Source organism: Rhopalosiphum padi, chromosome 2 (assembly GCF_020882245.1).
Source record: "Rhopalosiphum padi isolate XX-2018 chromosome 2, ASM2088224v1, whole genome shotgun sequence".
NCBI classification, from domain to species: Eukaryota; Metazoa; Arthropoda; class Insecta; order Hemiptera; family Aphididae; genus Rhopalosiphum; species Rhopalosiphum padi.
The window spans coordinates 87,311,930-87,329,682 of NC_083598.1; the positions used below are offsets into that span (position 1 = coordinate 87,311,930).

Consider the following 17,753-nt stretch of genomic DNA (forward strand, 5'->3'; position numbering starts at 1 on the left):
GACTGTAAAGGTACAGACGAGACATCAGATAGATCGGCACGACGGCTGCGGCACTTATCAGTAAGTGTAACCCGAATAGTCACAGTGTGCGTTTCGAACGCACCGTGTCGGATTGTTTATTACACATTCTATTTTATTGCGGTATACTATATCGATTAATAACATTATTGTTATAAAAAGAAATCTTTAAGGGAATAGTTTCTATTAAATTACGTAATAGCGTAATATAAGTTTTACAATATCTTAAGACAATTATTATTGATTTAAAAGAACCCTTATTAGTTTTTATTATTTGCACTATCACCGTGCCTATTTGACTCATACTGTAGTAGGACATTAAGTAATTTGAAAGACAATTTTAACACACATTTTTGTTGGAAACATTTTTATAAATACTTAAAAACAAACATAAAATAATGCATAAGTCCATGTTTTAGTCGTCGCCTATCCATGTAACCGTTACACACTCCTGCCGAACTCTAACATAACAGCAGCCAACAGGACTTTCCGTGTTTCGCGTGACAGCGATATTTTATTACAATGAACAAATTATGCGTTCTCAACAAATTCTTTTTTTTTTGGGCTGTTCCATATTAATAACTTACTATATTAAAATTTCATTTTTATTATATTTCCTATGTTGTATAAAATATTAGTAGATTACCATTTTGTAAAATTCGATAAATTTAATAGTTGAATATCATTTTTATATTTTTTTTTTTATTATTATTATTATAACTATAAGTGAATGAAAAAATGTATCTATCGACAAAAAAAAAATACAAAAATTTTGTGATCATAATTTATTAATAACTATATCAATAAATAAATATAATAATTGGGGAAATGTTAAATTTTTTTTTTAAAAAAATGACTTAAACTACAAAATTTAAATGGCTCTAATCCACAACCTCGTCACTTTTATTATAATGATGTATATTTATTTATTTATTTAGTGACACCCTCGAGGGGTAATTAGGTATAGAAATAAATAAACATAGAACAATAAAAATTACAGCATGCATACAATTAACAACATATATAGAGTAGGTATAATAAGATTTTTATACAATGTGATAAAGATAGATCATGGTTTAGTAATAGATTAAAGGAATAATGATACATGCCAAAATCAAATATTAAATAATGAAAGAAAAAAAATTAAAGTTAGTGATTAGTACGTGTATATCTTCAATTTGTTAACATAATAGTTATAGAAAAAAAATCAAAATTTGAGTTGTTGTTACAACTGCAGTTACAAGAGATCAGTATACGGTTAAGTGGACTGTGTTTAACAAAATTATTCTTACCTAAATAAATTAACTGAGATTGACAAGTACATTATAAATTGGAATTTTAAGACATATGTAAATGTTAAATGTATTATAACATAATATTATTACATATTATTATCTTTTATAAATTCGATTGATGTTAATAAACGATTTTCAAATGACCCTAACAAATTATAAAGTAATTCGGCGTTAATATTTAACTGTTTCATATAATAATCTTTATCTTCGCCTTTTTGGTAATCGATTTTGAAAACATTGTTTTTTTTCCAATCGCTTACATCGTTTTTTCCAACTAGATTCAATACTTCAGCGATCGCTTTTTCCGTTGTATCTAAAAACGTTGATGTAATTATTTTTGATTTTGAGTCTGGAGTGTTCCCGTTATCCATATTTTCAGGTGGGTCCAACATTTCCAACAATTGTTGTATTGATTGTAACTCTGTTTTTTTTTCATTATTTCCGAAAATGAAATAACGGTTTATAAAGATATTCATAATCTCTGAAAAAAATTTATTCAAACTATTTATTTTTTTCACTTGATTTCCATTCATTGTATGGCTATTCAACTCGGTTAATAATTCGATGTGGGTGTACAATATGCCAAATATAATAGGCATTACATTTTTAATTAATTGTACGTGATTTTGGTCTATCGATGATCTTTTTATTTCGAATTGGTTTTCTCTAACTTCGTTTAAATAACCACTATCTAACGCGCTTATCATTTTTTTCAAATCATTTTCACTCGATTCTTTTATCAGCATCATGCCTTTCATCAACACTGTATTAACCATAATATAACTCAAATTATGAGTATTTTTTTCAAGATCATTTACCACAAGTTTTAAACTATTAACAAGACTTTCAATTCCATTGTTCAAACCTCCACCAATCGAATTCAGCTTATCTTGAAATTTTATTTTTGATTTCAAATTCTTCAAGGTATTTTCAATGACGTTCACGTCATCTCTTTCACTCATGTGTTTTATGTCGAACATGTAATAGAATAAATTTGATAAATTGTCTATTTTTATATCATTTTTTTTACGTTGAAACTCGAATAGTTGTGTCATTGAACCATTCACTGTTTGAACAATATCATCCGGAATCCCGAGACTTTTTGCTACTTTTTCTAGTTCCTCTTTATTATTTAACCAATTTTCTAATAAAGAATTGAAAACACCGGCTGTAGCATTATACAGTTGGAATGAAGGTGTATTAGATTCACCCGGATTATCGTCGGATTTATCTGTTAAATTATTAAGATCAGCTCTATGTTCATCAGAGTTTTTTTTTGCCGATATCATTGTTGTACTCGAACTACTAGTCTTCAAAGGTTGTTGATTTTTACTAGTTAAACCACTAGTAGATGAAACACTTAAGGCGTTTGATTTACCACCACATAAATTTTTATTGGCAGCAACTGGACTCATTGAAGTATACGTTGAACTCGCCATTCCTATAGCTGCAGGGGCTATGCTTAATTTAACATAATATGATAAAAAAATACTCACCAGATAAAAATTAATAACTTCCATTTTTTTTCGAATCAACTTAACTGGAACTACTCAATAAATAGTTTGTAAAAAAATTCACCTACAGTACATTTCATAATGATTTAATATATACTTATTGAACAATAACACTTTTGTTCAACAATGTTTATATGTTTGAACAGTTTTCCTTTAGCATATTGCACTTTAATGCGTACTAATATTCAACAACATATGTTATTAAATTACAGTTGAACACTCTTAATACGATTTTTTAAGTCAGTAAAAACATACACTAATATAATATACTTATTATATAGGCATATTATACTTTTAAGTACATTATACTTAAAATGTTCTTATTATATGATATGATTATATGACATTTTGTTGTACAGCCATACATGTACATTTAATAAATTTTATTTTCTAGACATGATTCAAAACATTTTTGCTCCTTGTGTTTTGGAAATATTTGAAAAAAGATTTTTTTTTCTTCAGCACAATGTTTTTTTCATAAATATTAATACAATTTTTTACTCAATCGAGTTATTAAAAAATATATTACAAGGCTATCTATGAGTTGTTCTTATACAACTAAAAGAATATGAAAAATACATAGCCACAATTTTTTTTTTTTAGCTTAAGGATTTCAAATATTGATTAAATTGAATATTATAATGGCAAATAACTATATTTTCTTTTATAATTGTATTTATTTGTTTTATTTAAAAAATATTTAATATAACGACTTGAAACTGTATACCACGACTATTCATGTTATTATTTTCTCCACACAATTACTTATTCGAAGTATTAAAAAATATCTTCAAGATATTTATACTATAAACATATTTACACCATTTTATGGTACGTCGTATTGACTTATAAGTTCATATAATAATAGATATAGGACATCATATAATATTATAATACATGCTATTTTATTGCAAAATTTAATTCAACATAGTATTTTACTACTAATAGAAAAATACGAGACAAATTAAAATTCATGTTATGAATTAATTCTAAAATGTCCTAAGATATAAAAGCTTCTACGCCATATCAACTCGGAATCGTTTTTCGTATTTACACAATGACTTATCATTGAGTTAAAATTAATTACATCTACTACAGTGTTTCCACAACGACGAGGTACATTCAAAACCTACTTATACAATAGAGTGACTTATCCTGTATTTTAATTTTAATATGACGCTTTTAGTTTAGATTGTATTCAACAAAAATAGATGCACAAATTATTTTATTAATAATTTTGACATTGTTATTTACTTATCTTAATTACTATGCTCCGATGCAGCTAGATTTTAATGACGTACTCGATATGCTACACTGTATAAAACGTTCAATCACGCTCATTTTATACTTGAATAAGTTTTCGACCATAACTTTAGGACTCAGTTGTCTTCTAATTTTATAAGTAATTAATAGTTTCAAATTATTTCGGAATATTTAACATCATTGGTTAAAAATTAAAATATAATTATATTATATAATTTTATATAATTATATATTTTCAAACATTTCTTGATTTTGTATCAAATGGTTTTAAGAAAATATGTAATGATGGACTATAAAAAATATAATATATTTTCATAATATTACAAAAATGTTTAGATTAAATTAATTTCATAATATTTATTATAAATAGACATTGAACACGTTAGAATAATTTTGCAATGTCACATAGAATATTTTTTTTAAAAACTGTTACTTTAGTATAACGTGATTTCAATTTTATTTTATTTTAGATATTTTAAAATTAATTATGCATGGTTGTTAAATAATTATTTATAAACATATCATATACAATAAGTAAAAACATAGTAAAAACATATAATTTTTATTATAAATATATGATTTGTTGTTAATTTCTGTTAGGGCTTGCATATAATATAATATAACAGTAATAACTGCAAAATATTTAATAAAAATGTTTTCTGAATATTTTTGCAGACTGTCAATAACATATCAAAGGGAAAATCTCATACTACTTTTATTTTTTTGATGAACTTGTAATAAAGTTGACTATTAGTTATACTAATTATCAAATCAAAAAAAGTTTAAATTAATTTACAATCATATTCAAATTTTCATTTTACTGTGTTTTTGGACATTAAAATATCATTTTATACTACTATTATATTCTCGGTTGTTTAATATCATCATACTTAAAACATTTTACCAATACATCTAAAACTATAAAGACACAGGATAATTTTCAATTCCCAAAGTAGAATACAATATATCTAATAAACTTTCCTTGTGATTCAAATTTGACTTATAAAATTAGCAAGAGACCTAAAAAGATCTTTATACAGAATCGTTAAAAATAGATTTTTTGGAGCCCACGTGCTAACTTTAAATTAAAATTAACTTTTAATATTTACTTTAAATTTTTTTCAAAAATAAATTATAATTTATTCACACGTAACTCTAAACTCTAATTCATTAGAGTACATATAATATATAAACAAAAACAAATTTTAATAATAAATTATATTATTATAAAAATATATTATTTCACATTACAAAATGTCTATAATATTGCTTTATATAAGAATATTATTTAAACTCTTGATTTTATTGAATAACCAATATATTATACATTATTATATGTATATATCAAGCCTGTATACAATGGAAGGAGCAGGTTTAACCAACCCTCCCCCCCATTCGCCACAAAAAAAAGTAAATCCTGAATCGTGCTTGATGTAAACTACCTACTTATATAATTATATAATTATTTTATAATATCTCAGCTATTATTTCCCGCATATGTTATCCTGTACGTGCTTTTAAATTTGAATAAAGTAATTATTATTTTTTTATACGAAGAAAAACTTGCTTTGGGGCGTTGTATTTTTTAGATAGTATGTATCGTTTAAATGTTGTTATATTATATTTTAATACAAGACATTATGATATCAGCTGTATGTAGCGTATAAGTCTAGTGTAATACACATTTCTGTGAGGTGTATTGACACATTTTATTTTCTCGATGCTCTCGGAAATTTTGTCTCATCTGTTTACGCTATACAGATATTTTTATTGCCTCGTGTTTCATATTCATATTATTTACTAAGTACTTTAGGAATTTGTATGTTTTTTTAGTAAACATAATTATGATTTAATAGAATTTTGATTTCAACCCATTTGATGATTTTGGCTACATATTTTCTACAAATTTCCAGAAATATTATCTATGTAGAATTATTCAATGTAATTTTTGAATTTTTAATGCTTATAATATTATATTTCATTAAATATATATATATTTTAATTCCATCCGTTATTTATTAGCCAATATTTTTGGTGAGGTTTAAGATATTATTTTTTAATTCTTAAATAATAATAAAAAAAAAGAAATACATAGCTTCGGCTGCATAAATAGCAATTATCTGGTAGACGTTTAATCTAAAAATTTATAATTTTCTTATTATTTTTCTTTTAAAATAATAGTTACAGATATTTCAACGACGGAACTAAATATTTAAGTTAATATTTAATTGTCCATCAGCTATTTCACCTGTGTTAATATAATTCAAACTCTATTGAAACATGTAGTAACTCGTTTGATAGTTGGTAACTGATTTTTAATGTACGTCGATTAAGTAGCTTAATTACACAAGAACAATTATTTTATTTTTATTTTGAATGCGAGTTCACAAGATACGCCCATTATTCAGGAACTGGAATAAAATACCCTTATTACTATTCATTCTGCTGGTATTAAAATATTAATTGTTTTTAACTAAGCATTGTTAGAAGCATCATATTATAAATAAATGTATAATGACTCCGTATTCTTGTTTATATCTAATGATTCCTTTGTATATTTTTATGAGCATAAATTGCATATGGTTTCATGTAATGTATGAGATAAAGTTAAAATACTTTGCTTACGTTAAGTTTCGTGTTTGTTTCACTTTTAAAAGTTTGTACGTAGAAATTTAATTTAATGTCTGGTTGGTTAAAATTACATTTATAGTATTTGTTCTGATTTTATTTTGTACAATTCCATTTCTAAAGTTTAATTTTGAAGTGTAATTGCTATTTTTTAGAGAATGTAGTTGTAATCTGAAATTTATCTATTAAGATTGATTTTTAATATTTTTACTTATTTTATCTATTTTTAATTATTGTTTTATTTGTAATTTTGTCTAATATGTCTATAATTATCGAATAAAGAATTTAATATACTCATATTTAGACTAAATATTGAGGGCCTCTGACTGTAATTATTATTTATATCTCCGCTTATAATCCTCGGAAAGTATATTTTAATTTTTGTTATATTTCTTTTGCCATAAAAAAATATGTTTAAAAGTTAAAACGAAACCCATTTTTACGGTTACGTCTTCATAAAAATAATAATATAATAAGGATATTTTTCTCAAAATACTTAAAAAATAACAAGTTAAGTTTAAAATGTTTAGAATATAGAATGTGTGTTATCATATTCAATATGACATATTGTATTACAATAATTGTTAACCGTAAGAAGACATTTATCTTTATATGTAATTTAATAATAAATTACTATAATTGTTTAAAACAAAAATTTTGGATCAAATTAACCACATAAAATTTTAGTGTTTAATAATAATTTAATAAGTTAATATAATATAATGAATTGATAATATCTCAACGTATAAATTTCATGATGTTTTTTAATATTTTAAATATTATCTCATTTTGGTTTTAACTATATTCGTCTATGTTTTATTAAATAACTGTATTCGAGCGGCAATTAATTTATTTTTTCTAGGAATTGAGTAAAAAATATTAAAGTATGTCTTAGTTTAACATTGGGGCGTAGTGATTCAATAGAAGTTATAGCAAACCATGATGAGGAAAGACGTCGATTTTGATCCTACCCGTAGTGAAACTCTTAGCCATATGAATATAATATATGATCCTTCTCACCAAACTTTACCCCATGCAATATTGTCTTCACTTGGTACCACTACAGTGATAATGTATACATTCTCATAGAGAGTTTGTATAAGGGGAGTTGTTGTCCAACCCTTAAAAATATGAAATGCATTGACAAAGTCCCTAGGGCTATCTCGATGAACAAAACAAATTATGTATTTTTGCTTTTTTAATTAAATATTCGAATCTCACACTGTGCTTTAACTCTATAAAGTTACTTGTGACGTTCTGCTTTTTAAATATGATTATTAAGGCTTTTTTTATTTTTAATTACATGTTTTATGTGATATATTTTACTGTAGAAAATTATTTAACTCAATTCACCAGTAGTTACCACTTTTGTAAGTAATGGTTTTTTTTATTTTTAGGAATATGATTAAAATATAATATATGAAACTTTTCTAGACGTATTTATACAATTACATTAAATTCTTGATAATAAATATATAAGCTTGAAGAATCTGTTTTTATTTCTAAGATTTTATTTATGAATATTTGTATTGTTTTGGGTAATTAGTTATTTTATGTAAAAAAAAAAGTAGTAATTTGTATTCTTTGATCGTTCTGTTGTCATGAACATGTTATAAAAGATTTATATGTTAATAAATGATAACTTGAATTTGTTAAGAACAGCAAGAATTAATGATTGTTCATAATAAATTAAGTAATTTGTTAAAAAGATTACCAAGTTCTATTATTTATGCCTATAAATTAAGACTGATTTTAACAATATCATATTTTGAACGAAATAGTAATTTAATCACACATTAATTGTTGATATAAATGTAGCTTACTAATAAAGATTTATTTTAAATGTCAATCGAATCGGTAATAAACATAATGATAATATGCATAATCAATCAATCACAGATAATAATATTCTATTAATATAATCAATTATTTAATTAAAAATTCAAATAATTTTAGTACAATCTATAAAGCACTAGTTTTTAGTTTACTATTCATTTAAGTTTACATAAATCTAAAAGTACCATTATATAATTACGTCAACTTTGAACAGTAAATTCTAAATCAGATCATATTTTTTTTAACAAAAATGAACAATATTAAAAAACGTTTACCATTAATTCACAAAACGTATTTAGCATTTAAAAGTAAAAGCAAGAGAATTCCAACTATTATTTTTGTCTTTGTACGAAAAATAATTGTGTTAGGATTCATTGTTATCAGATTAGGAAATCCAACAGTTTTAATTTTATTCGGTATTATAAGAATTGTCATGGTTTGTTTTTAATGTATTTAATTTATTATAATATGACAAAAAATTAACTTTTATTTTATTTAATTACTTCAAACGAAATTATAAATTCTAACAGAGACAAATTTGATAATAATTTGATAATATATTTGTATCAAAAAATTACGCAAAATATTGAAGAAATCGCGTTGAAAACAGTTTCGTTACGATCGTTTTTCTAACGCGTAAATACTTTATCAAATAGCACGCGTACATAAATATATGTACAGAGTGCACAAACGTGCAAAGTTAAAGCTAGACAATACTTGCCTTGTATACGAACATAATATAATACTAATATACCAAAATATAATTCATTCTGTATCTATTCACGGTTGTTGAATACGCTGTGTACTATGTATATACGTTACGTGACATTATCGTTTCATGGCTCAGAGAGAACGTGAGATTTGAAATCATCGAAATTACTAAGTTAAATGAATATTGTGGCGTACACACAATATTAAATGTAAAGCGATAAAGTTTTTGTGTGCATTGGTTGTGCTTATTCAAGTAGTTCTCAAAGTTTTGTACCTTGTTTTCAGTTTTCTGAATGAATAAATTATTCACATCTCTCAAAAATATCTGTTTTCATAAATAACCTGTCTGAGATTTCACGTCGGCAGCAAACAATTGGAGATGGTCCTTTGTTTCTCATTCTCCTCTCTGCATCTCTTATTGAAGTTAAGTTTTCGCTTTTGATTTTAATTAATAACATCAAAACGTTTATTATATATTTTACCACGTTTGATTCGTGAAATCGAGAGGAATACCACCTGCACGTAGATAGCTCTGCGATCGATGAAAGCCAAAAAAGGAAAAACGATCATGATTTTTTCTGAACACAAGAGGTACGCGATAGTATTATTGTCATCGGACGTGGAACTATTAATCTTGGTCTAGTCACCACTACTACGCCACCATTTGATAGTAAGTAGGTATTTTATTTGTTGGCCCAGTAATCCGCACGAGCCGGAGAAAAAATATCGTATTCAGAGTGTACCACTACGTGGCAGATAAATCTCCGACCATCTGCGAGGTGGTTATTGTTTTATTTTTAAAACTAGAAATAATATATATTTATATAATATATTAGAATAAAACAACGGCATAAAAAAAAACTAAGTTCACTATCTAGTATCTATACTACCATGTAACCATAAACGTGTTAGTAGATAAGAGGTTGACAGACCCCTATTTAAAGGCCTGCCGAATTTGACATTCGACTTTTTGAACGTGTTAAAGCAATATTTTACAAAACACCAGATCAAGACATGAATCTGGATAGTGTTTAAATTTAAAAAATAATAAAATAAAACTACACAAAAATTCGGTAATACATAATATTATAATAATGAATTCAAAATATTATGTTCTTCTACACGGCGATGTACCTATATTGTCTATACATTACGCCGTCCTTAGAGAATATGTTAAATTCAAGTTATACACAAGATCGAGACAAGAATTCCAGACAAAGTACATATTATAATAATTAAAGCAATATGCACAAATATATATTTAATTTTTTATAATGAAATATTTTAATAAACCTATGTATGAAAGAAAAAAAAATCAACAAATAACTTCCAAATTCGTACGTATAGTCATTTTAATCTATAAATTCAATTTTTCCCAATTATAACTATTACAGTAGTTTTTGTTTCAATAACTGTTCATGTTTTAAATTTAAAACATTTCATAAATATAATTTGGTAACACTATAATAACATTTGTTTTTTTTCTAAGTCGAGTATGACATGCGCTTTCATATAAACGTTTTATGGTCTGGCCTATACACCATAATGGCAAGATTCTAAGAGTCTTTCACCAGACTTAATCGGTGTCTTACCATAATCGTATGTTTTTAATATTTACCAAATTTTTTATCATCTTCATCGAAATATACGTATATAGTGTGGTTTTACAAGTGTCATTAAATAATACTCGTGAGTGTTAAATATACTATTATTTATTTTTTCTATGAATACAGTAATAGATTTCTTATAATATACTTCACAAGAAGATATGTCCGGCACCCCCGATGAGACTTTATTAGAGTTATTTTTTACAAGCAGCTTATATTTGCCCTTACTAAACCAATGTTTTCAATTTCCCAGTGATAATTTATTACCAAAAAGAACAATAATGTTTTTAGAAACTCCTTGAAAATAATGACAAAGGCCATCACATGAACAATAAATGTAATCAAACGTTTTTATACAATTTTTCTTATGTTGTCATGATGTTAAATTCACTAACTTTGTTACTTAAATTCATTAATTAGTTATAATTACAAATATAAATATATATAAACTTGAGTAGTTAATGAAATTCAGAACATTATAATTGTTCTATCATTATTCAATGGCTGTTCTATAGTTAATTCATTTCCATTACATTGCATGGTAAATAGTAATTATAACCACCGACAAATACATAGAATCGAGTAAATAAGTATCTATGTTGAACAATTCGATCGTATAATATAGAGTACTATTTGAATGGTCGTTATAAATATTTAAATGATTATAAAACATATTGTAATACATTGGAACCTCGAAAAATTGAAATTCGAGGAAAATGCAATTTTTCCGATTTACCGAAGTTTTCGAGTTATCAAGGTCTTAGGAAAAAATCTCTACTTTTTCAATTTTTTTAAATATATGCACGTATATTTTAGTTTTTAATTAATATATAGTTATAGTAGTTATAGTATACATATAATTACAGTGTATATTGTTATTGTTATTATTTTAAAATATTATTACCGAAAAATTATTTTTTTTTAAATGTGATTAAAAAATTAATAATTTTTACATTCGATACCACCGTACACGTCTAAACGATCGAACGCAGCTGACAATACTGAATTTAATGAAATAGACCAAATAAAAAATACAATGATAAACATAATAAACGTGATTAGGTTGAACTATCGAAATGCACAAGCAGATTAGACAAATAAAGATTATAAAAATTATCTACAATTTTTCTTTCGAGTAATCGAGGTTTTCGCAAGAGAATGGCATTTAAATAACTTATCAAGGTTTCAATGTATATATATACAATTTTTATTTTTGGTAGAATTTAAATATAAAACTATAATATTAATAATTTGCATAACATATTACAAAATTTAAAAACGTTATTAACAAATAGTGTGGCTCATAATATTATGATGACTATAGTTGGACAGGGAACAAAAATATTTAAAAGCACTAATCAAACTAATGTTTGGCTAAAACATTTTGTTTACGGTATAATATTTCAGTTGCACAACATATTTTCTTAATATATCTATTAAATATATATTACAAAATGAACGAATGTTCCGCTTAATGATTATGAATGCATATTTAACATTATAAAATGAAAAGCTGAAAACAGCATCAATGTTATTAAAAATACCTCAACCTACAATACTCTATGCTCAAACAAAACGTCATTTTCTTTGAATTAATACATATTGAAACTATGCGTTGTGTGAAAAAAACTACTTCCCGATCTCATACAATTATACACCAGGTTATTTAAATGAATTTTAATTTAAATACGATGTATAATGTATGCTATTGTATATGGGGTAACTGGAAATTTTTTCGACGCATTGAAAATACATAATACGTATAAATGTATTATCTATTTGGAATTGTAGTAATAAAATACTTTTGTAACTTACCTCCGACACAATCATTCATCGAAAAAGAACTTATTGACTGCTCTTAGTCATTAAAACGGTACTTGATTAATTGGAAGCCATTTAAAATAGGTGAATTTTTCTATAAATATTTCTTATATAGTTTTTTTTAAATTTAAGTGTAAAGTATTTTTGAAATTCATTTAAAAACAGATAATATAAATAGAAAGATTGTCTTTTTTTAAATTTAACATCATAATTCATAATATGTTTTTTTAGATATATACAAAAAATGTATTTTTGTACGTTTAAACAGTACAGTTTTAAATATCTATAAATAGATTTTGTGCATGTTGTTCTATTGAATATAAATTTAAAGAACACCATCCAAATATTTGTGCATTGGTTATCTCAGGTTCGACTAAAAATAGAAGCCTTTGCACATGCATGCGTAATACTTTATTATATATTATGCGTAATGGCCGATCGTCAAATCAATTATTCAAAAGTTAAAATATAGATTTTTCTTATTTGAACAATGTACGCCGTCTTTAACACGAATAGCTTAAGTGGCCAGCAAACATGCGAAGGACTTTTTTTTATTATTATTATTTAAATATCAAATGCACAACACGACAGCATATGGCCCTTCGTCGATTATCTGAATCGATTTGGTGTAAACAACGTGAATTACAGTTGTAGTTAATTCATTACTGACAAAAAGCAAAGCAAAGGTGGGACGGGAATATAAATCGGAAAGGAGCGACAAGCCATTAGGGAAATGTCAGTCAAGCATAGAAACAGTGTATAGTAGTGCTAGAGGTCGTTAATTCTAAATTAAGTTTTTCGAGAGAATCTAAAGAAGGGTTTTGAACGGAAGCCAAAATATCGGGCACTGACGTGGGTCAAGTGTACCGACAGAAATTCTGGATAATCTCGTCTGTTTTGACATCCGACAATCCGGTTTAAATCGACTTATCAACCGTCTAACCCCATGTACTCAGTCATATACAATATCCAGATTAGATTTGCGTTGAGGATTTCAAAGATAAAATATATTAGACCGAATTAGTGTAATAAAGAGCACGGCAATTATTCACCTTAACGTCGGTGACTAATGTCCGTGACTTGAGTTGGTTACTGTTGTAATGAAAATATTTAGATTCGCATTATTTTGGCTAAATGGTATATTAAAAAGTAAGTTATAACAAATTACATGGATCATGGTTTAATTCCTATTTTATTATACTGTTATAACTTTCCTGGCGGCAGTGCTGTATATATATAGGTACAGTTTCAAACAGTCTGTACGGATTTAATAAATGTATAGGTAGGTTCATCGTATTTTGCATATTTTGACACGAATAAACATCATAACAATATATTACATGCACTTAAAATAAAATTATAATATTACACTCGCACTTTATACAACTTTAAAAAAAAATCGTAATACTCTGTATAACATAATATTATTTTAAAATATTGTAATTATTAAGAAATCTACAACGTTTTTACCAAACTTATATTAAAAACAACACGACGTGTATTGTGTAATAAATTATTGAACAATTCGTTTTGTAAAATTTACAATGTAAATGATTAAAATAAATTAAGCAATTCATGTGTTGAGTGAATATAATATATTATGTATCATGTTTATGATTTTATAATTTTTTGATAATTGCAGGCTCTTAATGACATGGAAACTTAAACTGAATTCCATAAATATTGAACTTTTGTCGATGTTTAATCGTACCTATATAAATATGATTAAATAATATGATATGTGATGGTGTATTTGAATAAAAATGTATATTTACTATTTTATTCATAAATTATTGCAAAAAGCGTTTAGCGCCTTTTTTCGGTTAAACAATTATTTGAAGATCACCGTATGGTGGTGATTATTTGGAAACCAAGTTTAAGAAAAAAACATTTTTGGAATTTTACTGATCTACGAGAATAGAAAAATAACCGGACTATTGATCTAACTGTTGACGATACAACTCTAACGTACAAAATTTAGGAAACGCATTTAATTATATCAACGACAGGGAAAGGGTCTCATGTATTCCTCTTCGTGTCCTTTTATCTTTTGAAGTCACTTTTGATTGTAATTCGCATAGTTCCCCCAACAGTCGGAACATTCCAGACACCGCAAAACAATGTTTTATACAGTACGTCTGTCTACGTCTGTTTTGATGAGAACATAACTTGAGTATTTATTATTAACTAGAGAAATCTATATTAATAATTTAATAACAGTTATTATTATTATTTTAGTATTTCTGTGAATCGTTAGAAACAATGTGTTTGTAGGTCATTGGTATGCGATATTTATTTTGTAGGAAATTTTTAAGTAATTCCTAATTTAAACTTAAACGTACTCGTTTATATCGATTACCTATTCTTAGTATTTTATATTTATCCAAAAAATGTATCAAAAATATTTATTTACAATAAAAATAATTTCCAGTCCTAAATCGTGGTCTTTAAATATTACATAGTTACAACAACTATAATATATTTTTTTATTCTACGAAGATTTAAATTTATCGATTTTTATGAAACTGTGTTATTGCTTCTACAAAGGACCAATTGTCTTCAAGAAAATTGTATTCTGGTTAAACTCCAATTTCCAATTTGATTTCATCATCGACATAAAATAATAAAAACAAATAAAATATCCCGTCTATCTTTTCTTTGGTATTACGCGTAGGCACTAGCAGCTATATAGTAACATGATAAATCATCCCTTTTGTTTAATATGTTGTCTGGTCGAGGGTGAATTTTTGCCTTTGAAGAACAAAAAAAAAGGTTATTAAACTCTTACGATTATAAAATGCCAAACTCGTGTAATGTATAACGATTTACGGGCACGAGACCGTTGACAGGTATGCACTATGCAGTAGATAAAAACGTAATATTTTTTTAGACCTGTATAAAACCATTATTATTATATTGGATTGAAATTTAATTTGAAGATTTTTTTCTACATAAAAACTTTTTCAGTGCATTTATTGCGTAACATACCGATTTTGAAAGTAAACTAGTTTTTTTTGGTTGTTTCAATAATCACATTTAGTATTTGGCATTACAAATTCTAAATTGTCAATACAAAATGTCAAATCGTGTTATTTCCAATGTCTGTTAATTTAATAAAACGGCCGTGTATTATATAATATGTAGCCATACATGAATAATGGCTTTGCTTACTATTGAATTCTGTAGAAACAGCGAACAAATTTTTATAGCAAGTTTTTGACATTTGAAACTCAGATTTATTTTTTATAAATTCATCGAATTTTTCTACGTGAAACATATATATGTACATATTGTATGCGTAACAAAAGTGTAAACATAATAAAAATAAATTACTGTTAGTCTGTCTATTGTGATGTATGGTCGTTCCTACTCGACATTTGTTGTACATCATATTTAATATTTAACGAATTTCATTTAATATATCAACTGAAAAAAATCACCAATGTAATGCAAAGTATATTGACTAAAACAATACAAACAACTCTGAGAAGAAATAAAAATACAAAACGACTTATCACTTTCCTTTTTATACTCGTAAAACTGTATTTTACACTGATTGTTGATCAAATAGCGGTTTTTTTTTTTCGAAAAACGTTTTGATTCAATTCTGAATTATTTGTATCTAGAATATTATATAAACATATATGACGTACTATATAAAAGTTCTTCTCAATCAAATATCTTTACCTCGGACGTTGGTTTCTATCACACATGTGTATAATATAATAAATATATAAAATATAATTTATGTTTTGTGTATACGTGCAAGCGACTACAACACGTGTATTTTCGAGTGTACTTCTATATAATACGCGTATGTATATGTTATAAAGTTACGAATTGCATGAGAACAAACAAACACGGGAGGTTAATTTTAAGACAAGAGTTTTGGACAGTTATTGAAAAAATAAAGAAAACTTAGATATAACTTATAATAAACGTGTGATATAGTTTTTGTTGCTCACTTGGTAATTGAATTTTAGACGTTTATTATGTATTCGGAGCATGTAGTTTCTGTAATAAAACTTGTGGTAGAAATAATTGAACAGAACAGACTACGTAGTTCTTTATTTTTTTTTCTCTATCAATAACATGGATTTGTAATCAAAATTAAAAATCAATTTTTATGCAATACGTGTTTTATGTTTGATTTGCGTGTTGTTAATCACGGGTGGAAACGTACTGGAATTCGTAATAATGTAATATGTAATTTTATTTTCATTTTTAACAATTTGGTTGTCGGTTAGCACGCTATCAAGTGTTCTCCCAATTACTCCCCTCATTTGTTTACGTAATTTAAATTAGTTATTGTACTTAATTCTGTGTGTAGATTGCAATTATTCATTTATTAATAAGCAAAAAAAAAAAAACTCATAAATTGTTATACAATATGAAATTATCTTGTCACTTAAAAACTGGTACCATTAATTTAATTGTATGTACTTAAAAATAAAATATTTTACAAGCAAATACGTTTGAAATGTATTAATTAATAAATAACATTAAATGGAGTGTTACAAGTTAAACTGTAAAACATTATATTTTACGTTTAGATTTAATTTTGATTTATTTCACTTACGATAAAAGTTTATTTTTTTAATGTCATAATCGTGTTTTAATAAATTTAAATATATTGCATAAATACTTATACTCAACTTTTTAATGATAATTTATAGAGATACTATACCGAAACATTTAACTAATAATAACAATATATTTGATAACATTTTAATAATCTAATTCAAATTTAATAAAACACAAACACAATATAGAATTATGTATACAATTATGAAATTACGTGTATTTAAATCATCACATTATTTTAAAAATGTTAAGTACTTATTTAGATACATATCTATTTAGTATTTTATATATATTATTTGTCAAGGCAGATGTGATAATGTATACCCGTAAAATGATTTTTTCTCATATTATCATTTTTAATCAACCCATTTCATTTATAAAAATAAAAAATAACTTTAAATATGTAATACGAGTGGACCAGGAAAAAAAATATTTTAATGAAACGATGATGAGTTTTGTCCTCGCGTATGGGAGTT

At 25.5% G+C, this 17,753-nt stretch overlaps 2 protein-coding genes across 3 annotated transcripts in view; both read right to left on the minus strand.

The window, feature by feature from the left end:
• Window positions 1–17,753, minus strand: part of LOC132920321 (voltage-dependent T-type calcium channel subunit alpha-1H) — a 236,979-nt gene that overhangs the window by 198,162 nt on the left and 21,064 nt on the right. The window lies entirely within an intron of this gene.
• On the minus strand, window positions 789–2,921 carry LOC132922455 (uncharacterized). The gene has a single exon (XM_060985991.1). It carries the CDS (start codon window positions 2,831–2,833, stop codon window positions 1,400–1,402), a length of 1,434 nt encoding a protein of 477 aa, XP_060841974.1. The 5' UTR covers window positions 2,834–2,921; the 3' UTR covers window positions 789–1,399.

Excerpts from the sequence above, each read along its gene's own strand:
- LOC132922455 (XM_060985991.1), bottom strand. The coding sequence starts at position 2,833 with ATGGAAGTTATTAATTTTTATCTGGTGAGTATTTTTTTATCATATTAT.